At 43.5% G+C, this 24,208-nt stretch overlaps 2 protein-coding genes across 8 annotated transcripts in view; one reads left to right on the top strand and one right to left on the bottom strand.

Annotated features, from left to right (window-relative positions):
• Window positions 1–1,058: 1,058 nt before the first annotated feature.
• Window positions 1,059–12,314, bottom strand: FAM120AOS (family with sequence similarity 120 member A opposite strand). Of its 3 annotated transcripts, XM_039474747.2 has the most exons (4): window positions 11,492–12,314; window positions 9,171–9,292; window positions 6,631–6,758; window positions 1,059–3,912 (listed from the first exon to the last, which is right to left on the bottom strand). In XM_039474747.2, the coding sequence occupies exons 1-3, from the start codon at window positions 11,553–11,555 to the stop codon at window positions 6,672–6,674; spliced, it is 273 nt and encodes a 90-aa protein (XP_039330681.1). In that variant the 5' UTR covers window positions 11,556–12,314; the 3' UTR covers window positions 1,059–3,912; window positions 6,631–6,671. The 3 variants fall into 3 exon arrangements, with proteins under 3 accessions (XP_039330681.1, XP_039330680.1, XP_039330683.1); XM_039474746.2 differs by lacking the exon at window positions 1,059–3,912 and having other exon boundaries at window positions 4,234–6,758; XM_039474749.2 differs by lacking the exon at window positions 1,059–3,912 and having other exon boundaries at window positions 4,234–6,758; window positions 9,171–9,289.
• LOC101053049 (family with sequence similarity 120 member A) overlaps window positions 10,419–24,208 on the top strand; it is a 119,934-nt gene continuing 106,144 nt past the window's right edge. For all 5 annotated transcript variants that reach the window (XM_074395570.1, XM_039474745.2, XM_074395569.1 and 2 more), the window contains exon 1: window positions 10,419–11,133. In XM_074395570.1, the coding sequence (XP_074251671.1) occupies window positions 10,660–11,133 (474 nt within the window). In that variant the 5' untranslated portion in view covers window positions 10,419–10,659. The remainder of the gene's footprint in view (window positions 11,134–24,208) is intronic.

Raw genomic sequence — 24,208 nt, 5'->3', positions numbered from 1 at the left:
TTTTTAGAAATAATTGCTGAAAACTTCTTAAATTTGATGAACAATATAAATACACATTCAATAAACTCAGCAAAATCCAAACAAGATGTTCAGCATATCATAATCAAACTGCTGATAACCAAAGATTTAAAGAATCCTGAAAGTAGCCAGAAAAAAGCCCAATACATTAGGTATAGGGCACAACAATTTGAATTGTGGGTTATCTTAGGCATATAACGAAAAATTGCATAGGCCAGGATGCAGTGGAACATCTTTAAAGCACTCATAGGAAAGAATCATCCACCCAGAATTCTCCACCCAGTGCCAAAATTCTTCAGGAATGTGGACTTCCTGAAGAATCCTAAAATATGTCCACAAATTCATTGGAGATTCTCTCTGTTAGAGATAGAATGCTTGTTCCTAGGTACTGCAAGGAAAAATTAACATTCAGACAAAAAATTTTCTCAGCAAGGCAATTTTACTTTCTGAAGAAAGAGTACTACTTACTCTCCAGCAGTCTTGCCATAAGAGTATGATGAACAAAGGAAAGGCATGCATATTTATTCCTTACACATTGGGTCCTTACTGCTGTGACCCATCTCCATTAGTTGGAGCCAGACCTCACAATCTGAACTAAACCTGATTGGCTAACAACTTAAAACTTTGCTAAATAGGTAAAAGCAATGGAAAACAAAAGGAAAAGAGGAAGTCCATATAAGGAAGGGAGAGAAAGTTGCTTGCAAAAGGACTTAAAAAAGTAATAACATAAATATCTTGGTTAAAGTACAAGGACATAGAATGTACTACATGCCTGTGAGCACAAATATCTTGGTTAAAATACCAGGACATAGAATGTACTTATTCCCTTATATCTAACAAATAAATAGGATAGGGCTTAATCAAGAGTTACTAGCAAAAAGCAAGAAGGATTTGAAGAGTTAGTCTTTTTTTTTTTTTTTTTTTTTTTTTTTTTTTTTTTTTTTTGAGACAGAGTGTCGCTCTTGTTACCCAGGCTGGAGTGCAATGGCACGATCTCGGCTCACCGCAACCTCCGCCTCCTGGGTTCAGGCAATTCTCCTGCCTCAGCCTCCTGAGTAGCTGGGATTACAGGCACGTGCCACCATGCCCAGCTAATTTTTTGTATTTTTAGTAGAGACGGGGTTTCACCATGTTGACCAGGATGGTCTCGATCTCTTGACCTCGTGATCCACCCGCCTCGGCCTCCCAAAGTGCTGGGATTACAGGCTTGAGCCACCGCGCCCGGCGAAGAGTTAGTCTTTAAATGAAGGTATTATTTCTAATATTTATTATATTATTTAGCAAGAAGGGAAACTTTGAATAGGAACTTTTTATTTTCTACAGTCTCTTCAGAAGGTGGAGCCTAATTACCCTCCCCTTGAGCGTGAGCCAGAATTAGTGACTGACTTTTAAAGAACAGAGTATGTCAGAAGTGATATTTCATGATTCTGAAATTTTAGTTAATGGTGAACACCAGTCCCCTGACAACATGGTTCAAATTTGAGTTATCAGAGCATATTAACTGTAATTGCATGAAGTTCAAACTTTCTGCTAGCTCCCCAGTCCAAAATCACTACATAATAACAGAGGTGCATCGTGATTAGTTACCAATCATGTCATTTCTTTCCAAAACCTGTGGGTGGTTGGTCACTGTGTTGAGTTCACCCACAGACAGCAAAGTTTGAATAGTGTGGCCTCCTCGTCTCCCAGTGATAAACCCACATGGCATTTTACACAAATGGATATTCAAGAGAAAACTGACCAACAAAAATAGAAGTGCAGCAAAGAAACAAAACTGTAAACACTGAAAGTGAATGCAAATCAAACATAAATGGGGTCACTGAAGAAGCAGACTGTGGGGATGTGGGCATTTTTGCCAAGAAGGTGAATTAATCAAACAAATGAAGAAAGTGGTTGTGATGAAAAAGAGGAAGAAGTCCCGGAGGAAAGAACGTCAGTAAAAAGCTTCACGTTAAAAGGACTTGGAGATATTTCATGACATTGAAAACAGAAAGGATAAAATATTGGAAACTGATCTAAACTTAGAAGGGTCATGATCAGTTTTTGAAACACAGCAAAGGAGCTTGCTCCATATCATAAGATTTTTGAAGAAGGCAAACGTTGTTCAAATGCCTGTTGATAACATTTTTTAGGAAGACATCAAACACTTTAATTCGCAGCGTTTCTCATATTTTAAATACAGTGTACAACAATATTAACTTTATTGTTTCCTTATACATTTCTTTTTTCTTTTCTTTTTTCTCTTTTTTTTCTTTTTTGAGATGGAGTCTCGCTCTGTTGCCAGGCTGGAGTGCTGTGGCACAATCTCAGCTCATTGCAACCTCTGCCTCCTGGATTCAAGTGATCCACCCACCTCGGCCTCCCAAAGTGCTGGGACTACAGTATGCGCCACCACGCCCAACTAATTTTTTGTATTTTTAGTTGAGACGGGGTTTCACCATGTTGGCCAGGATGGTCTGGATCTTTTGACTTTGTGATCCACCCACCTCGGCCTCCCAAAGTGCTGGGATTACAGGCATGAGCCACCACACTCGGCCTTCCTTACACATTTCTAACAGTACAACATTATCAATGTTCTGACAATTTTCAAAAGACGCCAAAAAAAAAAATCACAATTTTACCCACCGATTATTGTTAACAGCACAGGGCACAGTTTCAGCGTGGAAGGTCATTTTTACAGTTCTGAATTGCAATGCAAGGTGAGGACTGCCTGTCTTATGTTGGGAGATTCTGGGTTCTGCTAAAATTCCCCAAAGAATTTTTTTTTTTCTTTCTATTTTGTCAGGCAATCAACCTCATTAGCCTCAGCCCACCGGTCCTGCGTTGTCTTCTGTTTGGTGGTGGTGGTCAGAATGTCAGTTCAGAGTGCGGCTGTGCTGCTTGGGCTCTGCGTCTGGTATGTGCAGCTCTGGGCTGAGCATGGAATTCAGCTCATTACAGAATTAGAGAATCCTCTTTTCAGGTCTCTGCTCTTCAGGATTTGCCCCCAGACTCCCTGGCACCCAGGGAGCCCCTTTTCCTCACCTGTGACTTAGAAAGATGGGCTTTCTCTCTGTTGATTACCTGCCCACATTGTCTGTTCATTTTGGCAAAAGGAATGCCCCTCAGGCAGAAAGCAGAGAGGAAAAAAAAAAAAAGAAGGATTTTCCACATTCTTCAGACCATAGGATCATTTTTTCCTGCTTCCTCTGGCTGGAAAGACAAGTTTTCTCTCAGGGGCAGAGGTCACTGTCCCAATTCTTTGGGCTTGGCAATACTTCTCCATGACTAGGGTCATCTTTAGGTCAGGACTGAGAGAGAAAAAGTTTAAAAAAGAAAAAAAAAAAAACAAAACCCAGAAATTATAGCCACACTTTCTAGCTTGCAGGGGCCCCATTTACCAGAATGTTTTAAGAAAGTTCCAGACTGTTTTCCCATCAGCTGTATATGAGGATTCCAGTTCCTCCACATCCTTCTCAGCAAACAAATTAACCTTATTTGGCATAGGATTTCTAGACCTGTAGGTTGTGGAAATGTCATAGAATGTTTTGAGGCCAGTAAGGAGTTCCTGGGTTTCTTATGAGAATCTGTAGCTATTGGCCTCATCATAGTAAAGTGAATTTGTGGTATTAAATAAATGGGAAAAAAAAAAAGGCAAATAGTACGAATTAAAAGTTCATGAGGTGTTTGGGCTGATAAAGAGATTCATCATCTAAAGAGTGGCTTAAGATTTAGAAGGCATAGCTTTAACCTCTTTGTCTTCGAAGGGCAGGCTATCTTCTTATAGGACAGGGTATAGCAAGTCTTACCAAATATGTCATGAACGTGTTGTTTGGGAATATTCAGCATTCCTTTTCCCTTCCTAAAGGTACTCAGCTTTCTTTGTCAGAAACTATATATTCATTTCTGAGAGGTCTGAGAAAAAATGAAAAAGAAATTGTGTATAGTTTTGGTGAGATTGTCAATCCAAAAACCTGTTTCCTCATATTAAAGTCAAAGAAACGATACTATTTTCACTGCCCGGCTGGTGACGCTTTACCTGTTTGGTTCATTCTACTCTTTTTTTTCCCCATGACTTTGAATCTTGAGAAAATGACTGCAGGATAAGATTGGAGTTCATTCATGTCTTCAACAGTACCCTGGCCATACTGTTACAAGTCCTGTCAATCTTAGTTCCCACCCATCCTTAACCCTAGTTCTTCAACTTTCATAAATCCGTAAGTTCCTATCTCTGTAATAAATATTTTTTTTTTTTTTTTTTTTTTGAGATAGGGCCTCGCTGTTGCCCAGGCTGAAGAGCAAGTGGCATCATCCAACTTGGAGGTTGGATGGAGCAAGTGGGCCCACTCCAACCTCCACCTCTTTGGCTGAAGCAGCCTTCCCACCTCAACCTCCTGAGTAGATGAGACTATAGGTGCATACCACCACACCTAGCTAAGTTTTGGATTTTTTTGTAGACAATGAATTTCATCATGTTGCCTCAAGAAAAATGTCAGGATATGATTAAGTCTATCTTTTAACAGTGACATGTAACTGATTTTAAAATATTATGTAGTGCTTCCTAGTTTAACCAAACTGGAGGTGTGTTTTATGACGGGCTGTCTCATGAATATAACTGCCAAAATCCTCACTTCTTTTTTTTTTTGAGATGGAGTTTTGCTCTTGTTGCCAAGGCTGGAGCGCAATGGCGGGATCTTGGCTCACTGCAACCTCTGCCTTCTGGGTTCAAGCTATCCTCCTGCCTCAGCCTCTCAAGTAGCTGGGATTACGGGCATGCGCCATCACTTATTTTGTACTTTTAGTACAGACAGGGTTTATAGGTATGCACCCAGCTAAATTTATTTTGCATTTCTAGTAGGGATGGGGTTTCTCCATGTTGGTCAGGCTGGTCTCGAACTCCCAACCTCAGGTGATCTGTCTGTCTCCCCCTCCCAGGGTGCTGGGATTACAGGCGTGAGCCACCGCGCCTGGCTCCAAATTGAGGCAGTAGATGGATGCCGCAGGTTCCTCAGTTCCCAGATTGGGCCAACTCTCCTTATACCACACCTGGGACCTGGGAGGAATGAGGAAGAGGCTTTTTTTTTTTTTTCCTGAGAATCCAGCAAAAATGTAGAACGCTTCACAAATCTGCGCAAGAGCCTTTTATAGGGCAGGACTTTCCCAGACTCAGACTATCGCCCCACCCTGAGGACAGAGTATTGCAGTAACTTTCTCCCTGTCTTCCAAAGGCACTTGCATTCCTCCTGGAGCTCTAGTCAACCCTGACCTCTTCCTTTGGCACAAAGGTCACAGGCCTGAGCCACGTCTCGGCTGTTTCCAGAAAAATGACTGTGTGCTCCCACCTATATTGGAGGTCCTAGGCTCCTCAGAAGTCAGCTTCATGTGATCCAGGCTACTCAAGCCTTTGACTAGAGCGTTTTCATATTCTGGTAAGAGAGACTTGCTTCTTCTGGAAAGATCTTTATGGTTTACACAAATAGAACAGAGCACTTAATAACAGCTAGTTTGTAAAGGTACATCTTAAAATGGCTTTGTACTTAAGAGAATTCCTAATTTAAAAAACTCATTTGATTTCTATCACTTTGTAAAATACAGTTTGCTTCAAAAGATAATCCTGAAAATTCCATCAGGCAGTGTTTAAAGGATGAGTACGAAGTTTTAGCCTTTAAGAGAGTACTGAGCACTCTTTCAAAGCCGTCCCTGTCAATGTTTGTCCACTGATCCCACAGCAGCTCCTGTTGCCCATCCTGCTTGAGAAGCCTCTTGGAGAGTTGCCTAGAGAATGTGTAGCCCTCACCTGAAAGCCCTCCATGGCAACTCTTCTCTTCCATATATTTTTGCATCAGCCCAAAGGCATTTGGACACAAATTTGGTGAACACGTTAAGTAAGAAAAAAACCAAAACAAGCAACAAAAACAAAAAGCAGGCAGTGCTCCATTAGACTGAAAATAAAAACTGAAAACTAAGAACCTATGAACCCCGAGTGTAGCACTGCTTGCTTGCACCCATATGGTCTCTTTTGGTGTTCTGCTGACTCTTGTGAAGCAGTATCCCTGACAATGACCCTAGCTTAGAGGGCTGAGAACTGCCAAAAGTGATGCTGTTTATAAATGGTAGGGTCAGGACCCACACATGGGTGTGGTCTGACCGCAAAGCGCATGTGGAATTCAACAAGATGGGATTACCATCCCCACTGCGGAGGACAGTGTGATCTGTGGCAGGAGGGTTGGATAGGCTACTTAGTTCCACAGGTCACATTGATCCCCTTCTCCTCTTTTTCCTATGCAAGTATAAAATCTACTTGTCTATATGTCTGTCTACCTTAGTAGACTGGGCTCCTTGAAGAAGGGACTACCTTTTCTTCATCTCCACATCCCCAGTAGCTCACCAATGCCCAGTATACAACAGGGGGTCAGTTGTTGGTTGTCTTATTTTCTTGGTGACCCTACTCGGACTTAGGGTATGTCACTTTCCCTTCTTGACCTCCACATTCAGATGTGTTAATAAAAGTGGATAAAGGCCACTCTAGCTTTAAAACCCTGCCAATACAGAGAGAACTCTGAAACCAGCAGCAGAAGCTGAGGAACGGGGAACAGAGCATTTTCTCTCACATAATGGGTATTAGGGTGGTACCTTATCCCCCCAGTGCCTCTGCAGAATTTGACACTAGTTTTTCAAATTGGACTCAAGAATGATCTTAGTGTTGGTGGTTTTGTGGTTTTCTTTGAAACTCTGTTATTGACAGAACAGCTTCCAGATATCTGAAAAGAAAAAAAGGTAGTTTATTAGTTTGGAATATGAAATGTATTTTGTCATGGTGTCCGGGGTCCGAATATTGATCTCCATGGAGCTCTCCTACCCTCTGCTAATCCTGATAACTTATAGTACTCAAGGGGCAGCAGAGCCTGAAGACCAAAACACTTCCCACCTGCTGACACACTGCTGCAGTGCGGTCAGTTACTGATCTACCATTTATGAAGCAGGCCTACAGATGTAACTGTGTGTTCTTCTGAGTAATTTAAACTGACAATTAATTAACAGCTTAGGGCCGGTGCTAGGTAAATATTATAGGTTCGAATCCCAAGTGTGGATTAATTTGCTGTCTTCCATAAGACTCCCTGCTTACCTCCAGCTTGCTGGTCTCCCAACATATGCTAATGATTACATAGGATTAAGGTCTCTTATTACCTTGTTGGAAAAACTGGGAACTCACCTGTTATTGCTGGTGGTTAGATACCTCAACTAAGTAACATATTAATTAAAGATATTAGGCTGGGCATGATGGCTCATGCCTATAATCCCAGCATTTTGGGAGATCAAGGAAGGCGGATCACTTGAGGTCAGGAGTTTGAGACCAGCCTGGCCAATATGGTGAATGAAACCCAGTCTCTACTAAAAATACAAAACTTAGCCAGATATGGTGGTGCGCACCTGCAATCCCAGCTACTCCGGAGGCTGAGGCAGGAGAATCACTTGAACCTCGGAGAGGGAGGATGCAGTGAGCTGAGATCACACCACTGCACTCCAGCCTGGGCAACAGAGCAAGACTCCATCTTAGGGATAAAAATAAAGTCCCCAACCATCAGTTGTCATATTGTGACCCCAAGAAGATGTAACTTTTTATTAAATTTTAAATACAGATGTTTATTTTTACCTCACTATTTAAGCAATTTAACTCCAACCAACCCCTTAATTTGAGTTGAGGATGCAGAGTATATAAACGTTTGTCAGTCAAACATTTTGCCTGCCATCAATAGTTACTCAATAAATATATTTTTAAAGAACACACAGCTAAATAGGGCAAGTAAAGATAATTGAGTTTTATGTGTTATGATACAATAATGAATTTTAAACTTTCCAAAAGTACAATAACTGGTCTAGGTTCTGAAGTGTAAGTCTATACAAATAGTTTCTGGAAATAACTATACAAGTCAACATTTATTGACCATTTGCTGTGTAGTAAGCATACAGATGATCTGATTTAATCCTTATAATAACCTGGGATGTTAAGTACTATTAATATGTTGATTTTACAGATGATAAAATCCAAGGTTCAAATAGGGTAAACATTTTTGCAAGGGTGCAGATTCATCCTAGGATGGATTTTGGGGGCCTGACTCCAGAACTTTAGAACTCTATAATGTAATAAGGTGAAAATAAATTTATTTCCAGAATTCCAGATACTGGCACTAATGCATTTTTAAAAATTATAAGCAAGAGTCTTTAAAGAAAAGGTAAACGCATGGAATGCAACGTTATAAATGAAAATACGAGTGATGGCCAGGTGCAGTGGCTCATGCCTGTAATCCCAGCACTTTGGGAGTTCGAGGCGGCTGGATCACGAGGTCAAAAGATCGAGATCATCCTGACCATCACGGTGAAACCCCGTCTCTACTAAAAAATACGAAAATCAGCCGGGTGTGGTGGCGCGCTCCTGCAGTCCCAGCTACTCCGGAGGCTGAGGCGGAAGAATCACTTGAACCGGGAGGCCGAGGTTGCAGTGAGCCGAGGTTTAGCCACTGCACTCCAGCTTGGTGTCAGAGTGAGACTCCATCTCAAAAAAAAAAAAAGAAAAAAGAAAAGGAAAAATGAAAATACGAGTAATTAAAACTACTGCCCCTCACTTTGTAAACCTGCCTTGGGTTACAGAAGGAAATTTGGATATTTCTGGATTTTGCCTTGTTTTTTAATGGCTAACTGTATTATTTCTTTTATTTATTTTTGAGACATAATCTCACTCTGTTGCCCACGCTAGAGTGCAGTGGCGACATCTAGTCCCACTGTAACCTCCACCTCTTGGGTTCAAACAATTCTCCTGCCTTAGCCTCCCGAGTAGCTGGGATTATAGGAGCACACTACCACGCCCAGCTAATTTTTATGTTTTTTGTAGAGACGGGGTTTCACCATGTTGGCCAGGCTGGTCTCAAATGATCCACCAACCTTGGCCTCCCAAAGTGCCGGGATTACAGGTGTGAGCCACCGTGCCCAGCCTGTATTTTTCTAGATAAGATGTCATGCTGGCTTTGCGACTAATTTTGTGTATAGGTGAGTGGCATAACTTGTCAGTCTGCTTTTAAACGTAACTTCTTAAAATATCAGCAGCATTTATGTGTATATACTGGCTTGCATTTGAGGTGGGTTATCAGAAAAGAAAGCAGAAAAATCCAACTTGCCTTTTTCACCGGGGGTATGGGGGCTTCTTTGGCCAAATCGTGCGCGTGCAGGCTCCACGTGCTGCGCAGCGGCTGCCAGGGCCACAGCCTGCCGGCTGCCTCCTGCTCCTCTACCGAGGCTTCTCCAGAAAAAGAACAGATGGAGGGGTGAAGATAAGTAAAAGTGGCACTTTAAAACTTTTAGAGCGCTGGGTTTCTAAATTTATATTCTGAAAGACACTCTCTTTTTGAAAATGTTTTATGCAAGCCTAATATACATACAGTTATCAACCTCATTTTAGAAGCAATTACGACAGAACTTTGGAACAGAATTCCCGTAATCGACCTCCTTCCAGAAGCTGCTACTAAAGCAGTAAGATTCAAATCCCTCTCCTTAAGCGGAGCAGCGCGAGCCCCGGCACAGGCGCACGTTTCGGTCGGGCCATTCCGCGGTGGGAACGAAACGGGACGCAGGCTTTCCCACGCTCCGGCAGACCTGCGGCCCCACGACCGCCTCCTCCGTGACGAGCAGGCGCTTCGAACCACCTGCACCTGCAGACATGATGGTGTGTTCGGCCGTGTCCTCTGTCACGGGGGCAAAGATCACAGCGACCGAGAGCCCGAAGCTGCTGGGATGAGCCCCTGCCGCGGCACCGCGCTCCCGCGCTCCCTCCTGCTCTTTCCAAGAGGACAGGCGCGGCCGTCCCGCGTCCCGCTGCCCCGGACCCCGCAGACCTCGCGGGCGGGCGGCCCGGAGCGGTGCGAGCCGGCGGCGGCGTTAGGAAGGCGGCGTCCCGAGCAGCAGATCCAGTCGGCCTCCGGCTCCCCCTCAGAGCGCCATCTTGTCGCCGCGTCCCTCCAGAGCAGACGCGCTCTTCCCTGGGGCCCGCTTCGCGGCTTTCCTCCGCTCGAGTAACGCCGGGCGGCGGCGGCGGCCCCTCCGGCCCCGCCGGTCACAGGGCGCAGGGCGGGGCGCGGCGGCCGGCGGGCCCGAGGCGGGCGGGCGGCCTGCAGCCTCCAGGCGCGGCCCGCTGCGGCCCAGGCGCCTCCTCCATCCCGCCCCGGCCCGGCTCCCGGCCTCCGCCTCGGCCGCCGCCGCCGCCGCCGCCGCCGCCGCCTCCGGGAGCCGCGAGCCGCGTCCCGCCGGCGCCGCCTCTTCCGCCTGCTCGCCGGCGGGCCTGCGCGGGCCTGGGCGGCGTCCGCGCCGGGCGGGTCCGCTACGTCAGCGCCGCCCGCCCGCCCCGCCCCGGCCCCCAGCCTCGGCCTCGGCCTCGGCCTCGCAGCGGCGGCAGCGGCGGCGGCGGCAGATCCCTCCCCAGACATGGCCCTGGGAGGCGGCAGCACATGGCGGCCGCGGCGGCCATGAGCGCGCCCCCGACCCGCCCCAGTCCCCCCTAGAGGCCGCCGCCCCCGCCCGCCCGCCCGCCCGCGCGCCACGGCCCCGCCGCCCCCGGCCCCGCCGCCGCCGCCGCCCCCCGCCCGCGCCCGCGCCCGCGCCCCCGCCGCCGCCATGGGCGTGCAGGGCTTCCAGGACTACATCGAGAAGCACTGCCCGAGCGCCGTGGTGCCGGTGGAGCTGCAGAAGCTGGCCCGGGGCAGCCTGGTGGGCGGCGGGCGGCAGCGGCCCCCGCAGACCCCGCTGCGCCTGCTGGTGGACGCCGACAACTGCCTGCACCGGCTCTACGGCGGCTTCTACACCGACTGGGTCAGCGGCGGCCAGTGGAACCACATGCTCGGCTACCTGGCGGCGCTGGCCAAGGCCTGCTTCGGCGGCAACATCGAGCTCTTCGTCTTCTTCAACGGCGCGCTCGAGAAGGCCCGGCTGCACGAGTGGGTCAAGCGGCAGGGCAACGAGCGCCAGACGGCGCAGCAGATCGTCAGCCATGTCCAGAACAAGGGCACCCCGCCGCCCAAGGTCTGGTTCCTGCCGCCCGTCTGCATGGCCCACTGCATCCGCCTGGCGCTCATCCGCTTCCACGTCAAGGTGAGGCCGGGGATCCGGGCGGGCCCGGGCCCGGGGGTCGCGCCGCGCCGGTACCGCCTCTCCCCGGGCGCGGAGTGTCGCCCGGCCGCGGCGGCGCGGGGGGCGGCCGGCTCCCCCGGCCCTGGCTCGGGATGGCCGGGCCGGGCCGCGCCGCAAGATGGATGGCCGCGGGTGCAGGCCGCGCGCTGCCCAGGCCCGCCTCCGGCGGCCCCGGCTCGGGGTCCCCGGCCGCGTGGGGACACTCGGGGGCTGGAGGAGAGCCGCCCGGTCCCGGAGTTCGGAGGCGGCGGCGGCGTCTTCCCCAGTGTGCTCCGTTTTCCTCGTCCTTTTTGAGGCGGGCAGGCTCGCTCTCACTCACCTTTAACTTGGACAGAATGCTCCTTGTTCTCATTTAGCCTGTTCTTTCCCAGCAACAGGTTCATCTCGGAAGCAAGCAGGACACAGAGTCATAGAGGGGGTGTCGCCGGGGCCCTGGGGGGCTGCAGGCATCGGTGCCGCCGCCGCCGCCCTTGCCAGTGTGGTTAGCCCGGTGACAGCGAGACCTGCCTGAGGGCCAGTGCCCTGTCCGTGCCCCTCTGGGAAGGAGGTGCTTAGAGAATCTGTCTGTGGCTTTTTGTGTTAGATTTCAAAGAACCGTGCACGCTGCCAGTTCTGTGACTTCACGTCCGTGTGAAAGAGGTCTTTCGGGCAGTTCGGGTCTGTAGATCCCGTGCGAAAGGAGCCACTCAAAGTCAGGGGCCGAGCCACGCGGGCGTGAACTCGCAGGATTTGTTTTTCGGGTGCACAGTAAGTATTCAGTGACCTTCAGCGGCGCCCTGACGGGTGGGCGACCAGAGCTCTCCATCACCGGCCTCCTCTGGCCCTTTGGCAGAGGGCTCCGCAGCTGGCACTGGGCCAGAGGAGGACTTCGGGACCCAGCAGTGACTGTGAAGATAAGCACACTCAGGATCCTGGACTTCACGTTGTGATTGCTTGCTTTTTTCATTGATTTTCTTGAAAGCAAGATCTGGGGAGCCTTTTTGGTGTCTTAGCTCTTGCCATTCTATCTTCCGCCTTGTCAGTCTTTGACATTTCCTTGAAACTGCTGGAGCTGAAAGTTTGTGAAATTCCGTTTTCGCGGTTGCCCCCACTGCCCCGCGACGACTTGGTGGTAGTTAAGCCGAAAGTGATGGCGGAAGTCCCACCCAAGATCCGGTTGCAATTGGTGAGATGGCGTTTAAGTCGTGGGTGGAGGCGGCCGGCAGAGTCCCGATTGGCCCCTGCGCCTGGCGGACACACAGCTGCCATTCCTCAGGGAAGTTCGGGTGAGGGGAAGTGCCTGCCTCTTAATTTCTAAACCGGAGCCTGGGGCGCTCAGGGAAGTGAGGTGCTGCCATTTGTCTGAAGTGATCCACCTCCCGAATAGAGCGTCAAAGCGTTCATCGTTCGGTCTTGTTCAGAAATGGAAAAGACTACTTAAAAGACAGGATGAGCTGTACTTCCTCGCCTTTGATAACCGCACATCTATCTACTTAACTAGTCAAGTGGCTTTCAAGGGAACACTGTTGACGATTACTTAGGATTAGAATCGGCATGTATGCATATGGTCACTGTATCCTGAAAGAACTGTTTTAATTCTACAATTTCTTTATCTCTGCACCCCTTTGGATGCCTCACACAGCTAGTAGGTGCTCAGAATTCTGACCAATGTGTAACTGTTCGGAAACTAGATTTAAGCTACATTTAAGATCATCTTTTCCACTTAGGTTTCTGGACACTGGATAACTTTGCCTATATTTCGCTTTTGCTAAGCTTTTATTTATTGATCTAAGATCATGTTATCGTGTGAATTGCACAAACCGAATATTGTAATGACTCAATTACCTGGTGGTCTCTCAGCTGGTCACTTTACCTTTTTGAAAAGTGCCTAAGAGATTTAGCTACTAGACATTTCTCAGCAACCAAACAAGATGTCAGGAAGTTTGGGTACAATGATGTGGGGGTTGGCGGGGGTGGGGGGTTTGGGGGCCTTTGCTTTCCCTGCTGAAGAATCCTTTACGCTCTCTCACTCACGGGCTGTCCTTTTTTTTTAGATGTAATTCTAACGAGCTTAGTTATCTATTTTCTAAGCTCAACTTGAGAAGAGAGTGAAGAGGAGAGTCTTCCAGAGGCAGGAGCAAGAAGTGACAAGAGAGAAGATTTAAAAAGCTATAAAAAGCAGAGATAATTCTGGGGCTATTTTAGGAAAAGGAACACAACCTTATGTACTTCAGTAGTCCCTGAGGGTGGTACAGTGTTTGTTCTATCAGGATGATTTTGAGTCAGAAAAATTTATATTCAGCATTCTCTGTTTAAGGGCTTGAAACTGTACTATTTAATAAAAGATGCCTATGAAATGGTTAAAACATTTAAAACCCTGACGAGGTATCACTACGGGCCTATTAGAATGGCTAAAAGAGAAAAAAAAAATACAGCCGATTAGAATGGCAAAAAGGAAAAAAAAAAAGCAATACCAAGTGCTGGCAAGAATGCTGACCAACGGGATCCTTACCCGTTGCTTGTGGGAATGCAAAAAGGCTTTGCCACTCTGCAAAACTGTCAGTTAAGTTAAACATACATTTATCATATGATCCAGCAATTCTACTTCTGGGTATTTTGAAGACTTTTGTTCTTGGAAAAGTTGGGACTCAAATGTCCATAGCAACTTAATTCATAATAGCCAAAACCTGGAAACTATCAAAGTATTCTTTAATAAGTGAATGGTTAAACTACTGTGTAGCCATACTACGGAATACTGCTTAGCAATAATAAGAAGGAACTGTGGTATAGGCAGCTACTTCCATCAATCTTTAATTAAGGTTTTATGCTGAGTGAAAGAAACCAGGTTCAAAAGGTATAAAACTATAGTGATGGGGACCAATTCAGTGGTGGTGAGAGTAGAGGAGGGGAAGGACATATGCATAAAGGGACAGCAGGAGGGAGCTTTTTGGAGTGATAGAACTGTTCTGTATTCTGCTGGTGGTGATGCTACCATGCATTAAAATCAGAACGATTCATAGAAACACGTTAATTTTATCATGATAACTTTTTTTAGAATTAAGTAAAAATCACTGGCAAAGAAATTGACACGAACACTTCAGTATATGTAACACTGGGTAAATGAGGCATTTATAAAAATTTAACGATCTTATGGGTGCTTTCTAGTGTTTTGTAGATTGGCAGAAAGGCATAATTTCCTGTTATCCTTGCCTAGAAAAATCTTTTTTTTTTTTTTTTTCTTGATATGGAGTATTGCTGTCACCCGGCTGGAGTGCAGTGGCGCAACCTTGGCTCACTGCAGCCTCCACCTCAAGCAATTCTCTTGCCTCAGCCTCCCATTGAGATAACAGGTGCCCACCACCATGCCTGGCTAATTTTGGTATTTTTAGTAGAGATGAGGTTTCACCATGTTGGCCAGGCTGGTCTTGAACTCCTGACCTCATGATCCACCTGCCTCAGCTTCCCAAAGTGCTGGGATTACAGGTGTGAGCCACTGTGCCCGGCCAGGAGAAATCTTTTTTGATTTAGAGAGTATTTCTTTTACAGAGTAATAATTTTATTTTTTGTTTAGTAGTAGTGATTGTATTTCTTTAAGCATTAGAAGTTGGTCTACATGGTAAGAGAGCCAGAACAATGAAAATAATAATAATACATTGGCCTATGTATTGACTAGTTTTGTGTAGGCCCTGAAATAGCCTAATTTGAACTTGGCTTTAGCTAGTTACTCTGACAGTTTCCTCTTGTGTGCTTTGGGTCATTATAGCCTTTGAAACTTAAGTGAGCGACTTCTGTTTATTTTAAAATCTTAGTGACGTGAAGTCACTGGAGCTTTCATAAATGTTTTTGCTATTTGACTAGTATCAGTGTACGGGTTTATAATGAAGTTCTTCAGATCTTCTGAATTTGCTTCCACTGGAATTTTGTTAAATGATGTTCTTACATAAAATGGCGTTCATGCTTTAAGTCAGTGGAAGAATGTGAGGTTAGGCTATGGTTTAGAATGTTCATGGTTAGCATAATCACATGTTGGTATTTAGAGATGATGATCTCTCTTTATGTATAATTGATGGGGGAGAGAACGAACTGGTATCAGACCAGGTCCTTGCTAGGTTCTTTCTCACATATACCATGTCATTTAATCCTCAGAGTGCTTTGTTACTCCATTTTACATGTGAAAAAACAGGATCTATTGATTAAGTGACATCTGGGGACAAGTCCTTAGTAACGGCAAGACGGAAGTGGAGCGCAGAAGTCAAAGTTCAGCTTCTTTGCACTTTGTGGGTGTGCCTACCTGCAGTTTGCCACGAGGCCAGTTATGATAGCTAACTGCTTCTACTATGTTTTCTTTTTTTTTTTTTCTAGTTAGAATAGGAAGAGCTAAGTTTCTATTCAGAGAAAAATGTCCGTCAATAGACCCTGAACACTGACAGTATATGTTTTTTTTTTTTTTTTTTTTTTTTTGAGACGGAGTTTCGCTCTTGTTACCCAGGCTGGAGTGCAATGGCGCGATCTCGGCTCACCGCAACCTCCGCCTCCTGGGTTCAGGCAATTCTGCCTCAGCCTCCTGAGTAGCTGGGATTACAGGCACGTGCCACCATGCCCAGCCAATATTTTATATTTTTAGTAGAGACGGGGTTTCACCATGTTGACCGGGATGGTCTCGATCTCTTGACCTTGTGATCCACCCACCTTGGCCTCCCAAAGTGCTGGGATTACAGGCTTGAGCCACCGCGCCCGGCCGACAGTATATCTTATATTTAAGGACCTTTAATTAACTAGAAGATTTTCAAGGTTCAAAATTGACCATATTATACCTCAAACTAGTCATTGTATATATTTCTCTCTTGTACCACTGTTGTTACAAGTTTAATTCACGTAGCATAATGTCTTCAGGGTTTATCCATGTTGTAGATTGTGTCAGAATTCCCCTAACTTTTAAGGCTAAATAACACTCCACTGTGTATAAGTACCACCTTTTTTTATCCATTCATCCATTGCGGGTCTCGGGTTGCTTCCACTTTGTGACTATTGTGAATAATGAATAATGCTCCTATGAGCATGGTATACAAAGACCTGTTTGGGTTCCTGCTTTCAGTTCTTTTGGGTATATGTGCAGAAGTAGAACTGCTGGGTCATATGGCAATGCTGTTTTCCTTTTTTTAAATTTTACTTTAGGTTCTGGGGTACATGTGCAGGTCATGCAGGGTTCTCTGCTTTACTTTTTAAGGAATGGCTATACCATTTTCCACGGTGGCTGTGTAGGCCATATACTTTATGTTACAAGTTACATAACATGTATTATTGTAATATAGTTCTATTTTTTCACATTAATGTGGTCAACATTATATGTTATTCAGCAGTTTGTTTTTATATTTGTAAGAAATCTTTCCATGTCGATACTTAGAGCTCTAATTCTTTTTAGTCCCTAAATAGTGTTCCATAATTTAGCCAACCCCAACAGATGGTGTACACATGGTGTAAACACACAGTAGATCCAAAGGTGTGCACATTTTAAAAGCCTTGTAGGACCATAGAGTCAACATTGTCAGACCTTCAGCCTTTGCAAGAAAGCCAGAAACCCAGATTTTATTTCAAATTACTCCATTTTAAAAATGCGAAGCGAAGCAAAACTTGGTTTTAAGTTAGCTTCAGCTCTTGTGCCACCAATTTGTGATTTGAGCACTGAACTTTATCAGCAATTATCATTGTCATCTAAATCTCTTCCCTTTTTTTTTTAACTTTAAAATTAAACCTATCAAAAACCACCCTGTCTCTTCCTGTCTGCCTCCTTGAACCTTTTTTAATGATCAATGTGCTTCCATTTCCTGGGGTTACTGCAATATTATGTTTCCTTCAATGCCACAATCCTCTTGGCCACTGCCGTAATATATTCTTCATTACATATTTCTCAATATTCTATCTTTTGAGGTGAGTGCTAACCACATGTTTATTCAACATCTCACCATTTCCAAGGCACAGCCTCACTGTCCTCAGAGACTTCAGCACCTGGTTTTACATACTTAGATATTGTTTATACTATATCCCATCAACACAGACACTGACCATTCACATCTCTAATCTGGCATCCTGATTGTACAACTGGAGTGAATTTCTCATTGCATCTTAGATACTCCAGAGCTTGGACTGTATAATTAGTGAAAAAGTGACCCTACCTTTAACACTTTTGAACACTATTTCCCTGCCGCCCCCTGCTGCTCCCACCGTCTGACCCCTGCTTGCCTTCCACCATTTCTCTTTTTCCATTCTGTTCTGGTTTCCTTTTTAGCTGTACCGAGCTTGAACTTCATGATCACTCACTTCAGAGTTACACTCTCTACCACCCTAGAGTTGTGCTTGCCATTCCAGCATCCCACTCTGCCAGTCCTTAGAGTAATGACACACCAGGCCAATTCTGGCTCAATGGTGTCCGACTTAACTGTTATACTCTTCCTTTTTTCCAGTACCCCCAACAATTGAATTCATCATATTTACCCAGAAGGTCTAAGAAATGCTTTTCAAACCCTTTGATGTGTTGTGAAACCAAATTTTTGGATGTTTGCCATTATTTTACTTAAAAAGAGATTAAAACAGAACGAAAAATAGAATGCAAGGCATATACTATAGGTAAATTCCATATCATTACACTTTTGTATTACTGTGGGTAGCAGTCAGAATGGCCTCTGTACCTACTCCCGCTCCCCGTTGGAACTCATCTTGCACAGCTTTGACAGGGTAGATTGGCCACATCTTCAGCGAGGTCACTCTCCTGTTTAGTCTTGAACAAAATTCAGTCCAAATTCCTTGTTCAGACTTGTAAACCTTTCAGTGACCTGAACTCATTTGACCTTACTTCATGTTTCACAATTTCTCTACTGTACTTTTTAAATGTTCCCAACCCAACTGCTCATTATTTCCCCAAGAAATATCCAGCTTCTGCTTATGTCATGCCTTCTTGTTTACTGTGCGGTGTCCTGCTTTTGGTCGTCAAAATTTTACTTATACCTGAAAGCCCATATCAAATGCCAGCTTTCTTCATGGATTCTCTTGATACTTGAAAAAGTGGACCGGGAATACACACAGAGCACTGTGCATGTTTGTAGTGGACATTCTGTAGTCTGTTGTATTGCACCTCCCTGCATAACTGTATATTTTCCTCCCCCACCACCGGTAGGCTCCTTGAGGCCAGGGAAATGTGTTTTACCCTGTTATGCTTAGCCATAGGCACTCAACTCTAATCAGAATATTTGCTGGGTTCTATTATATAGCCAGGCAAATGGAATTATTTCAAAATCTGGATCAATGAAGATTTGTTTTTTTTAATCTTAAATTTCTCATACTCTCTTTTCTGACTGGTTCCCAATGGTGATTAATTCTCCTTTCAGCAAATGTTTGAGTGTCTCTTAATGCCCAGACCTGGAGGAGTGAACAGAACAGGAAAGGAAAGAAACCTTCAGGGAACTTACAGCCTCTGGGTTGTGAAGGTTCATTTAAATCTTTTTTTTTCTTGTTTGGAACTTTTCTTTAATACTGTAGAACAATATGTTTACTCAGTGAAGACCTGTGAGTGATTCTCAAAGCGGGTTGACAGTTGAGACATTTGGCAGGGGACATTTGGCAGTGCCTGAAGGCATTTTTGGTTGTCACAGCTGGGGGAGGATGTTAACTGAAGGCATCTATTGGGTGGAGGCCAAGGATGCTGCCACATTCTGTAGTGCACAGAACAGCCCCCACAGCAAAGAATAATCTGGCCCAAAATATCAGTAGTGCCAAGGTTAGGAAATCTTGATATGAACAAATAAAAGAATTCTAAGCTTTATGCCTTTGTAAAGTCATATAAATGTTTGAAATAGAGATGTCCAAGTATACCAGGAAGAGAAGTAATCAAAACTACAACTTAATTTTCTGAATCAAAATACACACAGGTGTACTTCGTGTGTTTAACATGTTTAGATTGACATTGCTCTTCATTTTCTTTTTCTGAAATTTATACGAATGGGAAGAAACGAATTAACACGTATTACACATTCCTACCTTAATAAGCACTACACTGTAGGAATAAATGTCAAATATGTAATATGAAGAAGAGAGATTTCAGGATTTGAAAAATTAGACTACTTTCTAGTAGATTCATAGACACAATTTTCTAAATAAAACAGGCATTCAAACAAATCAGTTGAGATAAAAATATTTTTAAATTCTCTAAATGTCTCCATATAGTTAATCATTTATTTTGTTTTTGCTTATTTTCATGTTTTCTCTAGAAGTAAATCTGATGAAGACCTTGCTTGTTATCCAACTCTTAGAACAATACCTGGTGGTGTGTAGTACATGCTCAGAAAGTATTTGATAAATTGATATGAATCACCAGTTACTTTACTCAGGCAAGGAAGTGTGATGGCAGAAAGATGGTAGGAAGCAGTTTTAAAGTCCCCACAGAGTTAATTCCAAAATCACTGGTGTCAGCTTAGCCACCTGGTGCAGAGTTTTTATCTTTGAATAAGCCTTTTATGCTTCTTAGGAGATGCGTTGAGGGCATAAAAAGGGTGACTGCTTAGGGAAATGGGCTGCATTTAGCCACCTTTCCTCTTGTTACACCTGACTTTATCAAACATTGTTTCTAGGCGTCTTAGGAGACAGTGTAGAGTTGAACTTGACCAATGGCAATATTTGCAGAGGTGGTGGTCAGTCTGCATTATGGAGTTTAGGATCTGTGATTTAGAAACGATACTTTTGTGGCCTAGTCATTTGGCATTGCTCGGTTGTCTTAGGAGTCATTAACTTTCTTGAAGGCTGAATTTACCATATTGGTGTTTTACTGGTTCGTTCACGGAAGTATATTAAAAGGTTTATTGCTGGAGGGTTGACTTCACAGGTCTGAAGTGCATCGTTCATCCTCTGAGCTAGAACACATTCGTGAACAGTAATAACAAGCCAGGCCAGGCTGTTGGAGGGGGTCATTAGACTCCGTTTTAATTTCTTGGACCTATGAAGAGTTTGCAAGTGTTACTATCTTGAAATAAACTGTATCAACCTGAGGTTCTTTTTTCTAAATTATGAAAATTAAAATTTGGTGTTTTATATTTTGGAATGATATTTTGATGAGAATGATATTACTAGGATTTAGTTGAGTCATTAGATTACTAGAATAGGCTAAATAGATTCTGAATACAACTAATGTTGATATTTCCTCCTTTTATCATTAAAAAAATTTTTTTTTAAACTTTGTAAAGTTTAGTTTGTATTTCTTTTATGACATCCACTCCTTTATTGTTATTGTTAATATTTTTAGAGGGAAAAAAATTAAACAGTTTCACAATTCGAGCATCCCAAATCTGAAATGCTCCAGAATCCAAAACTTTTTGAGCACCAGCATGATGCTCAAAGGAAATGCTCATTGGAGCATTTTTTATTTTTGATTTTTGAATTTAGAATGTCTGGCTGGTAAGTATAATAACAAATATACCAAAACCTGAGAAATCCAAATCACTTCTGTTCATAAGTGTTTCAGATAAAGGACACTCAATCTGTATTACTGAGTAAGCATTAAACCAGACTGTGATCACATCACAAGCAATGTGTGCTAAAGAGATTGTAAAAGCAAAAAAGAAGTGTCACCCTTTGATACAGTGTGGCAGATACAATCTATTACATACATGCTAATTTCGTTAGTCAAAGGAAAAGGAATACTCTACATTTTTACAAGTAGGAAGTTAATTTTGGAGCCAAGCACGTAGGCCTTCAGAGAAGACAGGGAGACACCATTCTGTTTATTATCATTGTTTCTTAAAATTGTGGCAAAATACGTATAACATAAAATTTACCAACCTAACCGTTTTTAAATGTGCAGTTCAGTGTGTGTGTGTGTGTGTGTGTGTGTGTATTTTTTTTTTTTTTTTTTTTTTTTGAGATGGAGTCTCGCTCCGTCACCAAGGCTGGAGTGTGGTGTTGCGATCTTAGCCTGCTCCAACCTCTGCCTCCTGGGTGCAAGTGATTCTCCTGTCTCAGCCTCCCAAGTAGCTGGGATTACAGATGTGCTCCTGCCACCACACCTGGCTAACTTTTGTATTTTTAGTAGAGACAGAGTTTCACCATGTTGACTAGGCTGGTCTCGAATTGCTGACTTCAAGTGACCCACCACCCTTAGCTTCCCAAAGTACTGAGATTATAGGTGTGAGGCACCGTGCCTGGCCCCAGTGGCATTAAGTAATTCACATTGTTGGATAGTCACCACCACCATCCACCCCCAGAATGTTTTCCTCATTCCAAACTGAAACTGTGTGCCAATAAACTGCAACTCCCCATTCCTTCCATCCCCAGCTCCTGGTAACCACCATTCTACTCTCTGTCTCTGAAGTCGTTTACTCTAGGCACCTCATATAATGAGATCATACAGTATTTGTAATTTTGTGTCTGGCTTATTGCACTTAACACAATGTCTTCAAGGTTCGTATGTGTTGTAATGTGCATTCAGCATTTCCTCCTTAAGGCTCAGTCACATTCTGTTGTATTGGATAGACCACATTTTGTTTATCCATTCATCAGTGGATGGACATTTGGGTTCCATCCTGTTTGCCATTGTGAATGATGCTGCTGTGAGCATGATTGTACCGACATCTCTTCACACCCATTCTTTCAACCTAGAAGTGTAATTGCTGTGTCATAGGGTAGTTCTGTGTTCTGTTTTTTGAGGACTCACTATACTATTTTCCAAGAAGCCGCACCATTTTGCGTTCCCATCAGCTGTGCGCAAGGGATTTGTTTTTCTCCGCATGTTCTTGTTGACATTTGTTCTTTTTTTCTTCTTCTTTTTTTTAAATAGTAGCCATCCTGATGGATGTGAGGTATAGTGTCTCATTGTGGTTTTGATTTATATTTCTGTAATAATGAGTGAAGTTGAGCATCTTTTCATGTTTCATCCACTCCCTTATTTTAAAAGAAATGGTTTTTTTTTCCTATTTTTTAAGATCACTGTGCCCAATTCTCATTCATTCTAAATGAGATATGTAAGATAGGTTTATTCAGCTGTAATTTCAGCTTACCTGAGGAGAGAAATTTCTTTTTAGAGACATTGTTGCTATGTGTCATAACATTTAAGTTGCCCTTTAAACAGCAAAAAAAAAAAAAAAAAAAAAAAAAAAATCTGCCAGTAAATTGGAGTTGACTTTTTTTAATGTTCACCTTGTTCAGTTGGACTAAAATAGGGAATAGAAGCTTCAGAGTTAGTTTTACCCACCTCATAGCTATTGACTGCCCATTGGGAAGAGGCCAAAGACTTTTTGTTGCTTTTTGACAAAATAATTTAGGTGGACCTATATACTCTTATGATCAGGTTGTCTTATATCTTCTAAATTGGATAGCTGTCTAGAGGATGTGTCACATTGTTCCCTCGTGTAAAATCATTCTGAAGAAAAACCGCATTAACGGTATGTTTTCCTAGTGTCAGAAAATTTATTTATGAGAACCCATAGTGTTTGAGGTCCTGTGTGAAAAGTATAAAGAAAGCTTTTTACGTACCTTATTTAACAGTACATAGTAACTGACATTTGTCAAATGCTTATTATTTGTGAATGCTTCTGAGCTGTTTACATGTAGTGTGTTTAATCATCACAGCTACCCTATGAGATAGAGGAATACTATTATTTTTACAGATGAAGAAATGGAAGTACAGAAAGTATTAAAGTAGGCAGTGGAGTTCACCCACCTGGTGCCAGAGACACAAACCTCATTATAGAAGTGTTTCTTCACTGGAGACTAGGAGTAAGTAACAGCGTTAAGTTTTCCTTCTTCTGGGGTTGTCCCTGTAGCTGTGTTTCAGAATTAATAAACAATTATACTTGCCAAGTAAGCCTGGGAGTTTTTTTAGTCATTATTCTTTATAAAAATCCTGAGTTTTAATATATCTGCCTTTTTAATGATGAAATATAAAACTCACAGAGATAAAAAGGTTTATCTAGGAATATTTGGTAAATTTATGGTAGCATAAAATTATCATCTTAAATGAAGTACAAAGTACTTTCTTGAGACCAGAAACGGCACTTTTGCCACTTCTTAAACTTCTCAACCTAATGACACCTAGCATATTTCTTGGAGAGGGGGTAGACAGGGAGAAAGAGGCTGAGAAGTGTTGTGATTCCCATGCTGGCTGTCCCAGGTTAGGGTGTTGTATTGGACACTAGCTCCCTCATTACTTGACAAGAGCTAAAGTAGAATGCTCCTTGGGGTTGTGTACAGAGGATTTTTAGAGTTTCACTTCCTTGATCTTAGAGCTTGCATTTTGATGAAGTAGAAATGCAAAAATCAATTTAATTCAATTTAAATTAATTTAATTTAAAAGCCTGGTGCTTTTAAAATGACAGATACTTTGAGTGGCTAGTAGCCTGGGACTTTCAGGAAGGAGGCATCGCATAGTTCAAAGTACGGTTTACCTCTTGTGGGTGACTTTACCCCCTTTCAAGGGCTACCTGTAAGTACATGTTTTCAGGGCTTAATTTTTTATGTTGTTTTGTTCTTTGAGGGAGTTGAAAATGAAATTATCTCAACATTGCGTTTAATAATTTTAACTCACTTCTGAAATTAACATTAAGAACCAGAAGTACACATTTTCTTGTTTTATGCCTAGTCCAAGCCAGGCGTTGGAAGGCAAGAAAGGAGAAGGAACAGATAAATAAGAGTTGAGAGAGTGGCTTAGTACTGAAGAAGGGAAAACAGAACAGAGCTTCAGAAGACCAGATGAAAAGCGGGGAGCTCAAGTGTGTCAGACCCTATATCCCCAAAGCTTCCACCCAATACTTAATGTTTATTCTTAATTAAGTAACTGCCTTGTAAGTTATTTTGGTGCAACCCAGAATCATTTGTTCCTTCCCACCCAAATCTTGCATTGTGTCATCTTTTCACCCTGGCTAGTACCCTTGATGAGATTTTTCACCTAGGCTTTCCTTGACTTAAAGCTTAAGGAATTGTTTCTTGGGCCTCTTACGAATATTCTTAGTAGTTTGACTGCATTTATTCACTCATAAATTTATAGGTAATCAAATTCCATACTTGGTAGGTTTTCCTG

Source organism: Saimiri boliviensis, chromosome 2 (assembly GCF_048565385.1).
Source record: "Saimiri boliviensis isolate mSaiBol1 chromosome 2, mSaiBol1.pri, whole genome shotgun sequence".
Classification (NCBI taxonomy): domain Eukaryota; kingdom Metazoa; phylum Chordata; class Mammalia; order Primates; family Cebidae; genus Saimiri; species Saimiri boliviensis.
Note: the sequence above shows the minus strand (reverse complement) of the source record. Positions and strands in the feature narration are given on the sequence as shown.